The sequence below is a fragment of the Culex pipiens genome, chromosome 1 (assembly GCF_016801865.2).
Source record: "Culex pipiens pallens isolate TS chromosome 1, TS_CPP_V2, whole genome shotgun sequence".
NCBI classification, from domain to species: Eukaryota; Metazoa; Arthropoda; class Insecta; order Diptera; family Culicidae; genus Culex; species Culex pipiens.
The window spans coordinates 76,609,558-76,627,047 of NC_068937.1; the positions used below are offsets into that span (position 1 = coordinate 76,609,558).

Genomic DNA, 17,490 nt, shown 5'->3' on the forward strand with positions numbered 1-17,490 from the left:
AACGCTGAAAACATGTAACATAGAACAACGAACACTTATCTACCAAGCTTAGTATGGTTCCATACCATTCTGCTTGTATAAATAATTCGTATTTAGAATTTTGCGAAACACCCCGAACATAAATGTCACCCCGGTTTACAGTATTCGCGCAAGTGTGAACTGAAATGTGAGTGATGTGATTAATTCAAATTTTAAAAATATTTTAAATAAAGATTTGGTGTCGGAGTCGGAGCCGGAGTCAACAATTTGTGGAAAGCTGGAGTCGGAGTCGGAGTCGGAGTCAGCTAGAGTTGGAAGGCCGGAGTCGGAGTCGGAGCCGGAGTCATCAATTTGTGGAAAGCCGGAGCCGGAGTCGGAGTCGGAGTCGCTTGAAATATGACCCGACTCCGCAGCCCTGGTTGGAAAATCCGCCGGCATCCGAACCGGTCCACGATTCACAAGTCAACCTATGTGGTATCGGAAAGGGCATAAAATTTCCGATCTTTTGATACCCAAACATCTAGGTTTTCTATAAAAACCCACGTTTTTAAATACGCTGAAAGAGCTGAAAGAAGAGCTCAAAACTCTTAAGTTGAACGTGATCGAAGTATTCAAGATGACGAGACACAACAAGGACATCAAGTATCGTGATCAACTGTACCTGGTTCATCTCGAGAAAGGATCGACAACTCCGTCTGAGCTGAAAGTAGTTTGGGGACGTTATCGTCCAGTGCACCGCGACGTGACACAATGTTCGAACTACTTGCATGGTGAAAGGAACTGTTTCATCTAGAGAGCCTATATAGAGAGGCGAAATGTCACTCTCAGGGTTCCAATCGAACTGTCAAATCGGGGTTCCAATCGAGCAACAAGATCATGCAACAATAAGGTCGGAATCAATTAAAAAATAATTTTGGCAAAAAACGAGACTTACAACAATCACAAGTATTGTAAAACTGTTGTTGATAATAATCTGGCAGTTTTTATTATGTTTGTGCTTGTTTTGTACATGAAAAGTGCCAGCACCAAAGAAAAACTACAAGTTTTTCAACCTTAAATTTGAATGACTTTGGGTGTTTGAAATTCATCCCAGAACATTTCATTTCCCTATGTAGGTCCCTAGTTTCATCAAGAGTCGTTGTGCGGAGGTGAGCATAAAACTCAAGCTTGCAACACAATCAACGAGAACATCGAAGCCAAATGCTTCAATCGCGGTGGCGACGATTCGACCAAAAATTTTAGCTGCTCATAACGAGCTGAGTTTGAGAAAATTCGGCAGCAAGCGACGACGAGGCACCAACCAAATCGTCGCAAAACACCACCAGCATTCACGGACGTAGATTTTCCTGCTTTGGCGTCACCAGGAGCGGGATCTGCTCAAGTGGTTCCAAATCTGCAGCCATTGCGTTGAATCAGCGGCAAAAAGTTGCAGTATTCTCAACACCTCCAGGCTTCAGTCAGCAATCGAGGAAAAACCAACCAGCATCAACGGATGAAGGGTGACCTGTTTTCACCACAAACACTTCTAAACATTTTCATCGAGATGACAACAACACTGCTTGGTTGCAAAACTCGTGCGGAACAAGTAAGAACGCTTGGAGGGTTAATTTTAAAATGCAGTTCGTAGTTTACTCGTTCTAATGATTTTAAATAATTCAAAGAATTTTTATTTTAGTGTTAAGTTAGGATTAGTTGTAAAAGTGTTTTTTTTTTCTTGTTTATCCAAATGTATTCCATTCAATGCAAAAATGTAAAACAATTTCAAATCAATAAATAAATGTGATCAGTTAATTATAAAACGAAAAGTACAACACAGATGAAGAGCATTTAGCCATACCACTTGCTATGTAAATGATATGTAATTACTATAAGAATGTTCAATAAAGATATATTTATTTTAAAAAAAAAGGAAATGGTTCAATATACCCCCCGCTTACAGTATTGAGCCGAATGAGCAGCCTTGCGAAAAGCGATACGACCACTACTACTTCACTGCCTTGGCTATATAGTGAAGCACGTGATATCAACAACAAGCGTTAGAGTGACTATTTTTAGCAAACATGATGAGAGAAGGTTCCGATTTTACCTGGTTTCTGGACATAAATAAAAACTGTTAACATGATTTAGAAACTGTGACCAGAAACTCAATTGATTCATAACTGTTGTTCGCGCGTTTTGTCGGTTCGTGAGAATTCGGACACTGATTAAAACACTGTTTTTAACTACGTGAGTAAAACAATTTTATTGCGCGAACAGAAACGACATTTATTACTAAATGCGTAAGGTATAATCTAATCGAACACAGGCGCAGCCAGTCCGAAGAAAGCATTCTGTAAGAACTTGCAGTTAGATTACGCCTCAAGTCCTTTTTTTTGTCAATATTAATAATTATTACTGACTAAACTCTAAAGGGAACAGTACATGGGATGCGAGCCGAGGAGACATCAAAAAGAGCAAGAATCACCATTGGCTCTCGTCAGAGATGGGCCAGGGACAGACAGGGATTAAATTAAATTTATTTGTGAATCACATTTAGGCTGGTAGAAATTGACAATGGAGCACTTCCATTTCTACCACTCGAATCCGGTGCTCCATTGATATCCCGCGCGATCAACTGTAAAGAGATAATTAGTATAATATTTGCAAAAGATGTGAATTTCTTATGAAGCATCAAATTTAGTCAAAATATGAATGAATGGTTTTTCAGAATCAGTATATTTTTTCTGTGGTCACCCTAACTACCATTCATCATGATCGTAGCTTGCAAGTTGGCTATGTGGCGTTCGGAATATCAACGTAGTTTACGTTTAACACTGTAGTTTGAATATTTTTATACATATAAACTGTTTAAATCAATATTTATAACAAAAAAACAGTCAAAAATTGAAAACTGGGATAATTAGCTTATTTTTTTTTAAACGGGAATATCAAATATTCAAAAGACTTCCAAACGACAACGTTTGCAACATTCAGATGTGATAACTGGTAGCAGAGAGTTGTGTTGTGTCTCGTTTTCAATAGTTTGTCGTTCGTTGTCTGGTGCAGTTCATTTTTGGCCTGGACAATCGCGATTGCAGTGCGTGGTGCCTGAATATATTTATATATGAAAAATATAGCAGCTTTGTTGAACAGTGTTGTGGACCAAACGAAGCTGCAACATTGCAATAGGCGCAGACGTTACGTGTCAGGAAATGATAGAGTGTCATATAAATTTTGTGTAACTTAGTGTAAAACAAGAAGAATCCAGCATCATGGATCAGCGGCTGACCAGCGTTATCATTCTGGGCCTCGGGTTCATGCTTTTGTTCACTGCCTTTCAAACGATGGCGAATATTGAAGTACGAACATGTTTCAAGCGTGATGTGCTTTTTTTATAATGTGCGGCATACGTCTTCAAACATGTTTTCTTTCTTTCACTAACACTTTCAGCAAACTGTGATAAACAGTATCAAAACAGATGATCCCACGTTTACCGGAGATGGATATACTAGTTTGGCGGTAAAGTATTTCCACACCATCAATAAATTGAACGGCAGTTTGAAATTTTTTGCATGTTTGGCCTAAAAGTATATGTCACTTTTTCTATATCCAATTTAAAGAAACATCACGATTCAAACATGTTAAAATAACTAAAAACTTTATGTAATAAATCTTGAATCCGATAATCGTTCAAAGATCGTTATTTTCGTTTCGGAGAATATAGTTAATTGATTTTTAAAATTTGGTACACATCTGAAGCTTTCAGATCTGTTATTTCCTTTTTGCATCAAACAAGAGTGTACTTTAATTTTAAATCGGTAACGTTAATTTAATTGAACAAGGTGAAAAAAAAGGCCGGGGTATATATTTTTTGTTTTCGTTTAGAGCTGATTAACGTTCTTCGTACTTTTGTTGGTGTTTTTTTTCATTTATTTGAAGCAACTTTATTCTTTTTGGTAATGCACTGCCTGTTCTTACGGATAAAAGCATTAAATAAACATCTTTAAATTTTGCATAATTTCATTTTTCTACAATTTCCTTTCTTCATACTTGCATAGGTTATATATGCATTGCTGTCCATTTCCAATTGGATTACTCCATCCGTGCTGTCGAAAACTGGACCAAAAATTGCAATGTTGCTGGGAGCTCTCACCTACTGGTAAGTGATGCGTAACAAAAAACATTCCATAATTCCACAACAACTCAGTTTGCTCATAAACGCAAACCTGTATATCGTGACTTGTTTTTTTTTTTGTAAATACAGAAAAGTCATCCTTTTATACCAAGATGAAATGAAAATAATCTCGCTGATTGAACAGACACGGAGAAAAAAGAGTTCCCAAAATCGTGAATTTCATGGTACGTTTTTCAAAATCTTACCATGGGATTTGAGCTCTTTGTTCGAGGTTCCCATTTTCATGAACGCTTGTTCACGATTTTGGGAACTCTTTTTTCTCCTTAAACATGTTTGCAAACACGAAATTTTTGAATGATAACACATAGAATTATACAAAATATAAGTAAATTGAGGTCCAATGTCATAAAACCCACAATAAATTTAATAAATAACATCACTTCCTGAGGAACTAGCTAGCACATAATGTTAGAGAAGTGTAGCGTAAAATTCTAAGTAAAATTGCTATTTTTTCAGAACTATCTAATATATTTGAAAATAACTAAATTAAAGATGAAATTTTAACGGGGCACGTGGGACAAGTTTAAATCGTTTGAACTAATATTTATGCATGCATTATTAGTTGTGTAGCTATTTGTTGCTGCATTCCACCGACAGGAGCGAAAACGAACGACCTTGAAATTGTTGAAACACAACTCGACGTCGTCGTGCTATCATATCGCACCCGCCATTTTGACGTTCCGAGAAAAACGCGTTTTAATGTTTGACCTTGAATAAACAAAAACGAAAGCACGCAATGTAAACAATAACAAACACGTTTTGTTTGTCTGACCATTCTGTGCATTGTCCCGAAGTTTGGTTGAAGTTGGTTGCTGGAGTCCCGAGTTATAATTAAAAATGTTTAAGGTAGTCTAACATGTACGTGCGTCAAACGCATTCTGACCTGAAATCCCTTTGCCATTTGTCACACTTACATCAATTTTCAGGTAGTGACAACATAGCACGACAGGATTGAAACTTCTTTTATATGTAGAGTGACAAAAATTTTCGGAGCTTTTTTGGTTTTTATTGAATATCTCAGGATTGAAATCAAATTTTGGGGATCTGTGAAGGTCAAAAGATGAGGCATTGTGAGCTGCACAAAATGGCGTTCTTAACTCAATTTGGCCCAAAATGCACGTACGACAAGTTAGCACGACGGCGACGAACTGTTGGTAGGAAAGATACTTTGTGCAATGAGACTGTATTAGTAGTGAGTACCCGGTGCCTGCGATTCCCGTTACACTTTATATGGAATTCCAATAAGAATGTAACAGAAAATTCAGGCATCGGGTCCAGACTGTTAATCGGTTTAAGAAACAGGTACACAGTTCTCTGAATTAAAGCTTATTCAACTCAAACCAAGTTCAACAACAAAAACGAAGCACTTTTGGAAGCATTGTTCACTAATTTGTAAAGGCGTTCAAAATTGGACACGAAATAAGGCGTTCGTCTGTTTGTCTTTTTTTATATATTTCGGTCATGTTCGTCTGATTGAATGTGTGTTAGTTTGATCACACAACACGGTAGTTTAACTTGTTGTATGCCACAGCGATCTGTTTCATCACTGTTTTGTCAGAAATAAATGCCAATTCCTATTGGAAGGGAGAGGTTCGATGGCACAAAACGGAAACATAACACTTTATATTTAATAGTCAGGGCCCGGTGCCTGCGATTCCCGTTACAGTTTATATGGAATTCCAATAAGAATGTAACAGAAAAATCAGGCATCGGGTCCAGACTCAAAATTGTTGAACTGTTGACTCACAATAAAATCAACTATTTTTGTGTATAACGACCGTCTCATTCTTTTATGTACCTGTTTGTAACCTTCGCTTACGATCAAGAATGCTACAAAAACAACTCAGCTTGGTGGTCATGACTAAAGTATGCTTTCACTATCGTTGTGCAAGTGTTTACACTCGTTTTTCCTTTTTTTTTTTTGCTGATATGCCAGCTTCGCTATAATACTTTATAATGTCAACATTTGAATTTCACAGGCTGAAAATTAAGTCTTTCTATTTGACAAAATTAAACGAACCATAAAAAATGTGTGGGTGGCTGAATGTCTTGCTGTGATTAATCCATTATCATTATTTCAAGTTCATCTGTTTACGGTCGTCCGTAAATCCCCCCGTACCGCGGTGTGTTCCAATATTTTGTACTATCAGTGTGTCAAGGAGAACTTGAAAGCCTGAATACACCATCGAGATGATAAGTGTAACCATGAAGATCGGTGTCAATCAGCACAAATTCAGCTGGGCGACATAATGAATTGAGACGCACAAAAAAGTGCAGGTCAAAAAACTAGAAATTTAAATTACAATTGGTTATCTGGAATAATTTAATTTAAATTTATTCATTTATTGACTCACAAAAAGTTTACAAAAATTGAAGTGTTTTAATGACAACCGTATTATTGAGTATAGGCCCTGAAATATTTTGATAATTTTCGTTATCAAAATATGTCAGTCAAAACCGTGGTGTAGGGGTAAGCGTGATTGCCTCTCACCCAGTCGGCCTGGGTTCGATCCCAGACGGTCCCGGTGGGATTTTTCGAGTCGAAATTTGCCTGATCACGCCTTCCGTCGGACGGGGTAGTAAATTTTGGCCCCGGACTAACCTAAAGGTTAGGTCGTTAGCTCAGTCCAGGTGTAGGAGTCGTTTCCCTGGGTCCTGCCTCGGTGGAGTCGCTGGTAGGCAGTTGGACTAACAATACAAAGGTCGTCAGTTTGAATCCCGGGGTGGATGGAAGCTTAGGTGTAAAAAGAGGTTTGCAATTGCCTCAACAATCAAGCCTTCGGACACCTAGTTTCGAGTAGGAATCTCGCAATCGAGAACGCCAAGGCAATGCTGTAGAGCGAATAATTTGATTTTTTTTTTGCCCTGACATATTTTGATAATTTTCGTAATTAATTATTACATACTCGACAATGATCGCAAATTATGATGAATAGAGGTGTTTATTAGGATAACATAAAATCATGTACTTTCACTCCCAGATAGCGCTGTCCGTGTCTAATAAGAATATGAATCTTGATCCATTCAAAAGCTGGACTAAGACAAATCTTATTTGTAAAAAAGTATAAATGCCGTTTCCAAAAGCTTGAAGCTTGAGTGGCCAAATCCTGTTTACAAATTCAATTCGAAGCACTTAGGAAAGAGGTTTACATTTTACCGCTGCGGATTTGTCTGAAACATTGTACAGATATTTCAGCGCATAAAAATGCTCAAACGAGTTTAACTCTTTAACAAAACATAGTTTTCACAAACTGAGGATGTAAAATTTATGAAGAAACAAACCATCCATAATTTGCTGACAACACATTTGAAATCATTAATTTTTGTTTGGCTTTGAATATGTGTTCAAATATCTGTACGTGTAGCGAAGATGTAGTACAACTATGCTTTTCGACATAAGCACTCTCTTTCTGTATCCCTCTGTTAGTGACTCTGTGGAACTAACATGTGAAATGCAAGTATGGTGAGATGGTCTCTTCATACATTTTTAGTAGTGCTGCTAATAAATTTCATCTCCTTGAGATTTCATCGATTTGTAACAATCATAAATTTGGGTGCAGGACATGCAATTTCACCTTATTATACTCTCTCGCATGCATAAAACGTTATTAACACTGCAAACATAATACTTTTATTTAATTACAGCTTTTTCATCGTGACGTTCCTGTGGCCGCAAACTTTTTTGCTTTATTTGGCTAGTGGCATATTAGGCTGTGGTGCTGCTCTTATCTGGACTGGCCAAGGAATGTATCTTTCCAAGTGCAGTGACGAAACTACTATTTCCAGAAATTCGGGAATTTTCTGGGCATTGCTTCAAATGAGGTAATTATGCGATTAGTGTATTTATGATTCGATGGTGTTATACCAAACCTGGAGACTAAATTTTAGCATTCATTTGAAATTGGTATAATGTGATTCTATATCAAAAAGATACTTTTATCTCAAGGACTCACAGTTAAAATTTATTATCTATTTATTTCATTGAGTTGCTGAATTAACTTGAATGCCATCTATAGTACAATTACATTGGCTAACATAAACATATAACATATATTTGTGTGATATTTAAAATCTTATAGGAATTGTTTGAGGTATTGACACCTAGCGTGAATATTCAAAGAAACAACAAGAATTTTGATTTAGATGGAATGCTACATCTAGCGGTGAAATTTAATTCGATGCCTTAATTCTAACGATTTATTTTTCAGTCTGAACAATTGATGGAACATTTGGTTAGAAAATTAAATTCAGGAGTTTGAAATGTTTCTGTTTACCGAACCTCGAACCTCGCAACTGCAACGATGAAACATTCCAGTCAAACAAACCTTGTAACAGCGCGTCACATATACCTATGTTGGCTGGTCGAATTTTGATATGAGAAGCTCTAGCGTTCGTAGCGAGATGAATTTTCGTAATTAAAAGACGCAACTTTTGGTACCATAACATCTATAGGTCATCGCTGAAATTTTAAAGTTATCGCAGTTTTAGTGAAAAAAAGTCGATTTTTCCCCGTTTTCGTCATTTTCCAATTTTTGCGCGTGGCGCGTCGAAAAACACATTGTATTTTCAAAAAATCGTATCTCAGAGTATCGAAAACATAACTTCACCATTTTTTGATATGTTATGTGAAATTTTCCGAGGAATCCGATAAAAATATTTTCATACATAGGCTCTTTGGTCCCGAGACCTTCAAAACAGCATTTTAAGTTTTCATATGACCTTTTCAAATGTTAAGCTAGATTTTCGAAACTTCTTACTATTTTTCCCAAATAGCCAAACTAATCACCTTTCTTTTGCGTCTAGGACAGCTAAAATCGGATGAAATGGCGCGGAGATATGATTTTTTGAAAAAAATGGTTTTTGCTAAAATCGACGAAAATTGCCATTTTTCGGACCACCCTAACACGGCGTAGGTCACCCTAATGGCCAAACAAAAAAATATGGGTCTAATTATTTCGGCCAAGGATCCCCCAGAAAAATTTTGAAATTTTTTTTCGAATCATGCTGTTTTCGTGGGGAATTGCTGAATTTTCAAACAAATGTTTTGTTATAGATTTAAGGTTGTAACATATGGTTTCAAACATTAATTATGATGGATCAGTTATGCATAAGCATAAGCAAGCATAAGCATAGGTGCCCACCTCAGTTGCTACTCCGTTATTGACCAAGACCTCCAGAAGTTACATCCACGAGCCGTGGAAGATGAGTGGGTGCTATCTTTCCTCGCTTCGCAACTTCTCAAAGGCCCCTATCATGCTGATCAATACCGGCGCCGGCCACGACCAGTGGTAGAGTCACGGGGAAGTGGATGGGAATGTTAGTCCGATACTTGAGTGATAGAGACCGCCCAATCGACTGCTTCTCCGACAAAGTATCACATGAGTTTTGAGGGGGTTAGTAGATGGGTATGAGGTCAGGATTCACGAGTGGCAGTGATGTGACCATGAGCATTTTGTTTATCGGTTGAAATTTTTAAATCTTAGGCAGCCGGCTGCGGAAAGATAGAAAATTGATTATTTAAAATGGTTAATTTTTATCGAACGCGTGCCAGCCGAGCAGTAGTGCTATGGGCTGGACTTATCAGTATAATTTTACTGTTTTTACAATTTAGATACCGCGAGCAAATTTCAAAAATAGTAAATAAATGACGCTTTACTGTTCATAAAATCGATAGTTTAAAGAGTTAATACTAAAACTGAAAGTTGGAATAAATTTTTACGATCATTTACGACGAAAATTATCGCGAAAAAACCGGACTGCGCGTCCCCAGAAGCACTGCACTTATGAAGGCATTATTCAATTATTATGACCAATCACCCCATGCACACAAATAACGACACAAAAGAGACGAAAATTATCGCGAAAAAACAGGACTGCGCGTCCCCAGAAGTACTGCACTTATGAAGGCATTATTCAATTATTATGACCAATCACCCCATGCACACAAATAACGACACAAAAGAGACGAAAATTATCGCGAAAAAACCGGACTGCGCGTCCCCAGAAGCACTGCACTTATGAAGGCATTATTCAATTATTATGACCCATCACCCCATGCACACAAATAACGACACAAAAGAAACGAAAATTATCGCGAAAAAACAGGACTGCGCGTCCCCAGAAGCACTGCACTTATGAAGGCATTATTCAATTATTATGACCAATCACCCCATGCACACAAATAACGACACAAAAGAGACGAAAATTATTGCGAAAAAACCGGACTGCGCGTCCCCAGAAGCACTGCACTTATGAAGGCATTATTCAATTATTATGACCAATCACCCCATGCACACAAATAACGACACAAAAGAAACGAAAATTATCGCGAAAAAACAGGACTGCGCATCCCCAGAAGCACTGCACTTATGAAGGCATTATTCAATTATAATGACCAATCACCCCATGCACACAAATAACGACACAAAAGAGACGAAAATTATCGCGAAAAAAAAGGACGGCGCGTCCCCAGAAGCACTGCACTTATCAATTATGATGGATCAGTTATGTACAATTAACTACAGTTTTGATTCATTGTATATTCTTGCGGTTTCAGCAACTTTGATTCTTTTAATATTAAACAGTAATGTTTATACTCAAAAAAAAAAATCAAACCATCCACATTAACGACCCCCGGGTCTTTTGTGGTCTCTATTGCAAGTTTCTGCTCGAACCTAGGAGTCCGAAGGCTTGAATGCTGAGAGCACCCAAACCTCTTTCTACTCCAAGGAACTTTCCACCCCAGTGGAAGTGAACTGACGACCTTTGAATTGCGAGTCCAACCGCCGCCAGCGATTCTGTAACGTAAACTATGGATGACCCACTACTCTGTACTCTACCACTCTACCTACTCACCATGTCATTGACAGATCACTAATAAAGCTAACCTCACATGGTGTCAGAAGTGGGCACGCCTCGTGGAGGAATAAAAATTCGGAAAACGCTGAAAAACTTCCGAAAAATTCGCGAAAAGCTTGTTTAAAACGCGTAACGTTGTAAGTCTGGCGTCGGTATTGCGAAAAGTTCCGGTAACAACGAAGTAGAAGCGCGAAATGGCGGATCCTCCAGCTCCAGTTCAGAGCTTCTCAGCTCATCCTCCGGAGAGAATCAACATCCGGAACCAGGTGGACAAGGCGCGAATCTGGAGAGACTGGCTGCAACAGTACGAGTGGTTCGAGCTGGCGGCGGGAATCACGAATCTGCCGAAGGAGCGTCAAGTCGGAATCCTAATGAACAGTTTGGGACCGGATGTGTTGGGAACATTCGCCGGATTCCAACTCACGGCGGCGCAGAAGAAGGACCCGGACGAAATTAAAAAGAAGTTTGCCGAGGCCTACAATCCAACCGCTAATCCGACGTACAGTACTTACGTCTTCCTCAAAACGGACCAAGGCCCTGATGAGAGTTTCGACGCGTTCCTGATAAAGCTGCGGCAAGCGATCGTGGACTGCGATTTCAACACCGTACAGGAGGGGACAACAACAGAAGAGCGGCTGCTTAAGGACAAGATAGTTCTCGGAATCCGGAGCCAGAAGGTTCGAGAGAAGCTGCTCAGTGACCCAAAGCTTACTCTCGAAAAAGCCATCCAGATATGCCGATCAAGCGAGAAGACCACGGAAACCCTCCATCAGATGAGTTCGGAGACCAAAAGTTGTGATGCCGTACGAGAGAAACAGGAGGACCAGATCTTCAAGTGCCGCCGCTGCGGAACTAAGCACGGAAAGATGAACTGCCCGGCTTACAAGAAAACCTGTTCAACGTGCAATCGAACGGGACACGTGCCGGACTGCTGTTTCAGGAAGCCAGCCGTTGGGAAAAGTGGCAAGCGATCGGAGAGGAAGGCGGCAGCGGTAGCTGTAGAATCGGAGTCGTCGGACGAATTGAATGAGGAGACTTTCGACCTGCACTTGCACGCGGTAGCGGCAGATGACGCGGAGGAAGGGGATTGGTTTGAGGAAGTGTTCGTTGGGGCAACGAAACTAAAATTCAAGTTAGATTGTGGTGCCCAGTGTAACGTGCTACCTCTCAAGCTAGCGCAGAAAATCAACGTCGACTTGGACAAATCCCCAACGAAGTACATCGTCTCGTACAACGGCCAGCGAAACCGGGTAGCAGGAGAATTTTCGATGCTGAGCACAGTGAACGGAAAGCAGGCCACGCTTGTTTACAAAGTCATCGACCTCGATGTAGTGCCTGTTCTGGGACGCAGCAGCTGCGTCAAACTAAACCTGATCAAGCGAGTTCACGTGGCTGAGAAAGACGACGACATCTTCAAGGGTCTAGGCTGCTTGAACGGATTTGAATACGACCTTGACATCAAGCCGGATGCCAAGTTTGAGATTCGCCCAGCGCGCGTGATTCCGCACAAGATACGAGAAGAAGTTAAAGCGGAACTGGACAGCATGGTAAAGCTGGGCGTCATCAAGAAGCAAGAAGAACCAACCCCTGTGGTGAGCAACCTGGTCGTCGTCAGGAAGAACAAGAAGATCCGGTTGTGCCTTGACCCTTCAGATGTTAACAAGAACGTCCTGCGTCGCCACTACCCGCTGAGGACGATCGAGGAAATCGCTGGGAGGATTAAGAACGCTTCCTGGTTCACGATTCTCGACTGCAAGAAGGGGTTTTGGCAGATAAAGGTTTCTGAAGCTTCACAGAAGTACTTAACGTTTGCCACACCGTGGGGAAGATTCTCGTGTCTCCGCATGCCTTTCGGTCTTGCACCGGCACCGGAAGTGTTCCAGAATCGCATCTCTACACTGCTTGAAGGCATCCCAAACGTCGATGTGTCGATGGACGACATATTGGTGTATGCAGACAGCGAGGTGCAGCTCAGCGAGATCACAGCGGTGGTCTTGAAGCGGCTGCGCGAAGCCGGCTTGAAGCTGAACAAGGACAAATGCCAGTTCGGGGCGCGAGCGGTCAAATTTCTGGGCCATATCGTGTCTGCTGAAGGATTGAAACCTGATGACGAGAAGCTGGAAGCCATCCGCAGAATCAAAGTGCCAGATAACAAAAAGCAGTTGCAGCGCCTACTCGGGATGGTAACGTACCTTTCGAAGTTTATCACTAACCTCTCGCAAGTCACAGCACCACTAAGACAGCTTCTTCAAAAGGACGTGGCCTGGCGTTGGGAGACCGATCAGCAGCATGCGTTCGAAAGCATCAAGGAGTTGCTTTCAACTCTCCCAGTTCTAAAGTTCTACGACGTGAACAAGGAGAACGTCCTGTCTGTCGATTGCAGCTCACACTCGATGGGGGCGGTTTTGATGCAAGACGGACACTAGATCGCGTACGCCTCAAAATCCCTGAATCCAGCCCAGCAGAACTATCCCCAGATAGAAAAAGAAGCTTTTGCCATAAGATTTGGTTGCCAAAAGTTTCATTCGTACATCTTCGGAAGGCCAGTGAAAGTGGAAACGGATCACAAACCGCTCGAATCCATTTTCAAAAAGCCGCTGGACAAAGCACCACCAAGATTGAAGCGGATTATCCTGGACGTGCAACCTTACGCGCCGGATGTGGTGTACGTCAAGGGAGTGGACGTCCCAATCGCGGACGCTCTGAGCCGCGATGTCGACAATCCCGCGGAGAAGAATGACGACGAACTGGAAGTGCACATCGTGATGAACGTGACGAAGTCGTGGATGAACCGGATCGTCACCGAGACGGACAAAGAAGCGGTGCTCAAAAAGCTGATGCAGGTTATCAACGAGGGATGGCCGGAAGTAATCACTCAGCTGGATCCGGAAATTCAACCGTTCTGGAACTTTCGGGACGAGTTGTCTACGTACGCTGGAGTAGTCTACAAAGGAGAGCGGATTTTGATCCCACACTCACTGCGGCAAACCGTTCTGAAGGAGGTACATGCGGGACATTTCGGCATCCAATCCTGCATCAGACGAGCGAAGCAGTTGGTTTTCTGGCCTGGAATGAGTCGAGACATTCAGCAGTTTGTAGACGAATGTGGGCCGTGTCAAAAGTTCAGCCGAAGCAACGTCAAGGAGCCCATGATGGTGAAAAGGATTCCGGAGTACCCGTTCCAGATTGTAGCTTCGGACATTTTTCACTTCAAGGGAGCGAACTACCTCGTACTTGTAGATAGCTATTCGGGCTGGATCGACTTCAAGAAGCTACGAACCATGGAGTCCTCGGAAGTGATCGAACATCTGGAATGGTGGTTTTCAGTGTGGGGAGCACCGGAAGAGTTTCACAGTGACAACGCACGGCAATACACGTCCCAGCTCTTCCAGAAGTTCGCCAAGGAGTGGAAGTTTGAACCGGTTACCTCAAGCCCTTATTATCCCCAGAGCAACGGCATGAGCGAGAGAGCGGTACAAGTCGCTAAAAACGTTCTGAAGAAGTGCCACGAAGATGGGAGTTCGGTTCAGCTGGGCCTGTTGAATTACCGTAACATTCCGAGAAGCGATGCACTGAAATCACCAAACGAGCGGATTATGAGTCGGGTCACCAAAACTCCTCTAGGGGCCATCCATAAACCACGTGGACACTTTAGGGGGGGGGGGGGTATGGCGATTGTCCACGCTCCATACAAAAAAGTTTTTTTTTATATGGATAGTTGTCCACGAAGGGGGGGGGGGTTGGAGATCTCCAAAAATGTGTCCACGTGGTTTGTGGATGGTCCCCTACCGATGATCGAGAAAAAGCTGAAACCTACGGTGGTCGAGAACGTGAAGCAATCTCTGGAAGTCGAACGCAACAAGCAGAAGGCGTACTACGATCAAGCCGCTCGTAGTCGTCAGGAGATGAAAGTCAACGACCGGGTGCTCGTTCAGAACCAGCTGACAAAAACTTGGGAACCAGCTCGAGTGATTGCCAAAACAGAACTTCCCAGATCCGTCATCGTAGAGACGCAGAACGGTGATGTACTTCGTCGCACCACAAGACACTTGAGGACGTCTTCAGCCCAAATTCCGGAACAAACTGAAGCTGTTGCTGAGGCTCACGATGAACCTATCCCGGATCGGTCGTTGGTGGAACCGACAACTGAACGCACTCCGGTGGCATCCACAACGCCAACTGGAACATCGCAGCCATATTTTACTAGGACCGGTAGAATGGTGAAACCACCTGTTAGATTAGATCTTTAGTTTTCTTTCGAAAAGGGGAGATGTAACGTAAACTATGGATGACCCACTACTCTGTACTCTACCACTCTACCTACTCACCATGTCATTGACAGATCACTAATAAAGCTAACCTCACAGATTCCACCGGAGTAGGCTTGGTTTGGTGTGTTGTTTGTACTTATGGCATGGAGACGACTCCTACACCTGGAATGACTTAACGGCCTTACAACCAAGGCCGGGACCGACATTTTACTTCCTCATCCGATGGAAGGTTGGAGCAGATGGGAAATGTTTATACTCATGATGAGAAATTAAGCGATTGAATTGATTTAAACAAGCATTTATTGTATGTTTATGAAAAACCCGATTTAATCCCACCTGGGGTGGGATAGAGCCTTTCTAACTAAATAATATAACAATGGTTGATTTTTTGTTAATTAATAACATCGACTTTGTTTATTTATAACGTCAGCACAAAAGAAAGTCTTATGATGAAAGCAATGTATTATAAATGATATGATTTCCAAAAGAAATAAAAACCGCAATTTTCACCAAAAGAATATTTTCAATCGTACAATATGTTTGTACGTTTGTAATCAAACAAGCGTTTATGACAAACGCGATCATAGCAAGCTTCCCATGTGCCAGTGACAATGCATTGGCGTCGCCAGCATTGGAAACTTTGAAAACGATATAAACGATGAAAAGCTTAGAAAGCTCCTATTGGAATCTAAAGAACCCTGTTAAATAAACTTACGAAAATGAAGTCTGCATTTAGGCGATTTTAGGAGCGCACGGGAAACAAATTGATTGTAGCCGGATGAATGTCCTATGTCACAAAAGTTTTTGCATAAACATTGGACAGTTATGCAAAAACGGACAGGGCAAAAGAAACCGAAAAGCTACGATATCTTACATGTTGTAGGAAACATCGGTAGACAAGCTACTACAAAACGATTATAAGTCGAGCCACAAAATATATGCGCCAGCATTCTGGCGCCAGTATTCGAAGCTCAACTTGACAACTTGTCGACTTGGCGACGAAGCGTCGAATTCGATGCAGTGTGATTTTTTGACGATTTTTCCGATTAAAATTCATGCTGAGTCGACATATTTACGAAGATGGAAATGACGTCCAGCCTTAAAGTAAAACCTATACCTTTCTGTGGGATATAAGACTGGTGAAAATATAATAAATTTAGTAATTTGAAAAAAGTACTCAAAAAACAGATCAATGAACAATTACTCAAAATTAACTTGTTCAGATTAAATTCAGATAGACGTGTAGCTATGCAAAGTTTGACAGAACGATATTCCAACCGGAAATAGACCCGAAACCGAGAAGGAGATAGTATTAGAAAGCAACGCAAACTGATGGTGTGAGATTGGAAGATGAGAGAATGTATGTGTGAGTTCAGAGCAACTTGAAACTGTACGAGTGAAAGAGAGGAAATGATCGACGACAAGCGAAAGAAAATCTTCTCGCTTGTTCGGGGACGGTTCTTGATCTTGGATTCATTCTGCGTTATATTTTCGAAGCGATTGGTCGTGTTGGATTTTAAGAGCCAACATGGACCGCGTGGTACACGACAATGGCGTGGTAAGCTCCCATTGAAAGTGAATTAAAAGTGATAAAAGTAATAGTAAAATTTAAGGTTCCTGATTTCTTTTAAAGGTGAATGGTTTGAAATAGTTTTTTTTTGTAATCTAGGGTCGTGGATGGAGCAGTTAGCTCGCAAATCGCTCTTGGAAGCAGCAGCCTGCTGAATTTCAGGCAGAGCTGGGTGCTGGGGGAAGTGGTGGTTAACGGGTTTTAGGAGGTTGATGTTGCTTGGGGCGCGGAGAGAATCGGTGCTTTACAGTCCGTGAGATTTGAGCTGCTCAAGATAATGGACGCATCTCTGATTTTGAGAATCGGAATTGAAAAGGCAATGAAAAAAGACATATAAGCCTTAAATATTATGGCAAAAAAGACTAGCCAAACAGCTGTGCAAAAAAGAAAGAAAAGCCAGCTTTGATACTTTGAAGGCAAAAAAGATTGAAAAGCCTGAACAATAAAATCGGTTAAAAAAAGAAGATAACCAACGATCGAACGAAAAATTGAACAAGCGATGGAAGTACAGAAAGATAATTGTTGATTTGGTTGAGAGGCGACAAAATGAATCACTGAAAGAGAGGAGAAAGTGGACGAGAGAAATGGTTGAGGTAAATTTGCACTGAATTCGAAAGAAATGATCAAATTTTAGAACA

At 41.1% G+C, this 17,490-nt stretch overlaps 2 protein-coding genes across 4 annotated transcripts in view; one reads left to right on the top strand and one right to left on the bottom strand.

Moving 5' to 3' along the window:
• Nucleotides 1–17,490, bottom strand: part of LOC120429837 (teneurin-a) — a 463,678-nt gene that overhangs the window by 318,690 nt on the left and 127,498 nt on the right. The window lies entirely within an intron of this gene.
• The window catches only part of LOC120424813 (UNC93-like protein MFSD11), an 85,959-nt gene continuing 70,540 nt past the window's right edge, over nucleotides 2,072–17,490 (top strand). Inside the window, exons 1-5 of one of the 3 annotated variants that reach the window (XM_039589033.2) lie at nucleotides 2,830–3,317; nucleotides 3,409–3,477; nucleotides 4,017–4,117; nucleotides 7,799–7,975; nucleotides 8,362–8,559. In XM_039589033.2, coding sequence (XP_039444967.1) covers nucleotides 3,231–3,317; nucleotides 3,409–3,477; nucleotides 4,017–4,117; nucleotides 7,799–7,975; nucleotides 8,362–8,374 — 447 coding nt within the window. In that variant the 5' untranslated portion in view covers nucleotides 2,830–3,230 and the 3' untranslated portion in view covers nucleotides 8,375–8,559. Of the gene's footprint in view, nucleotides 2,206–2,829; nucleotides 3,318–3,408; nucleotides 3,478–4,016; nucleotides 4,118–7,798; nucleotides 7,976–8,361; nucleotides 8,560–17,490 lie in introns of those variants that run through there. The other 2 variants (XM_039589031.2, XM_039589032.2) reach the window with 2 other exon arrangements.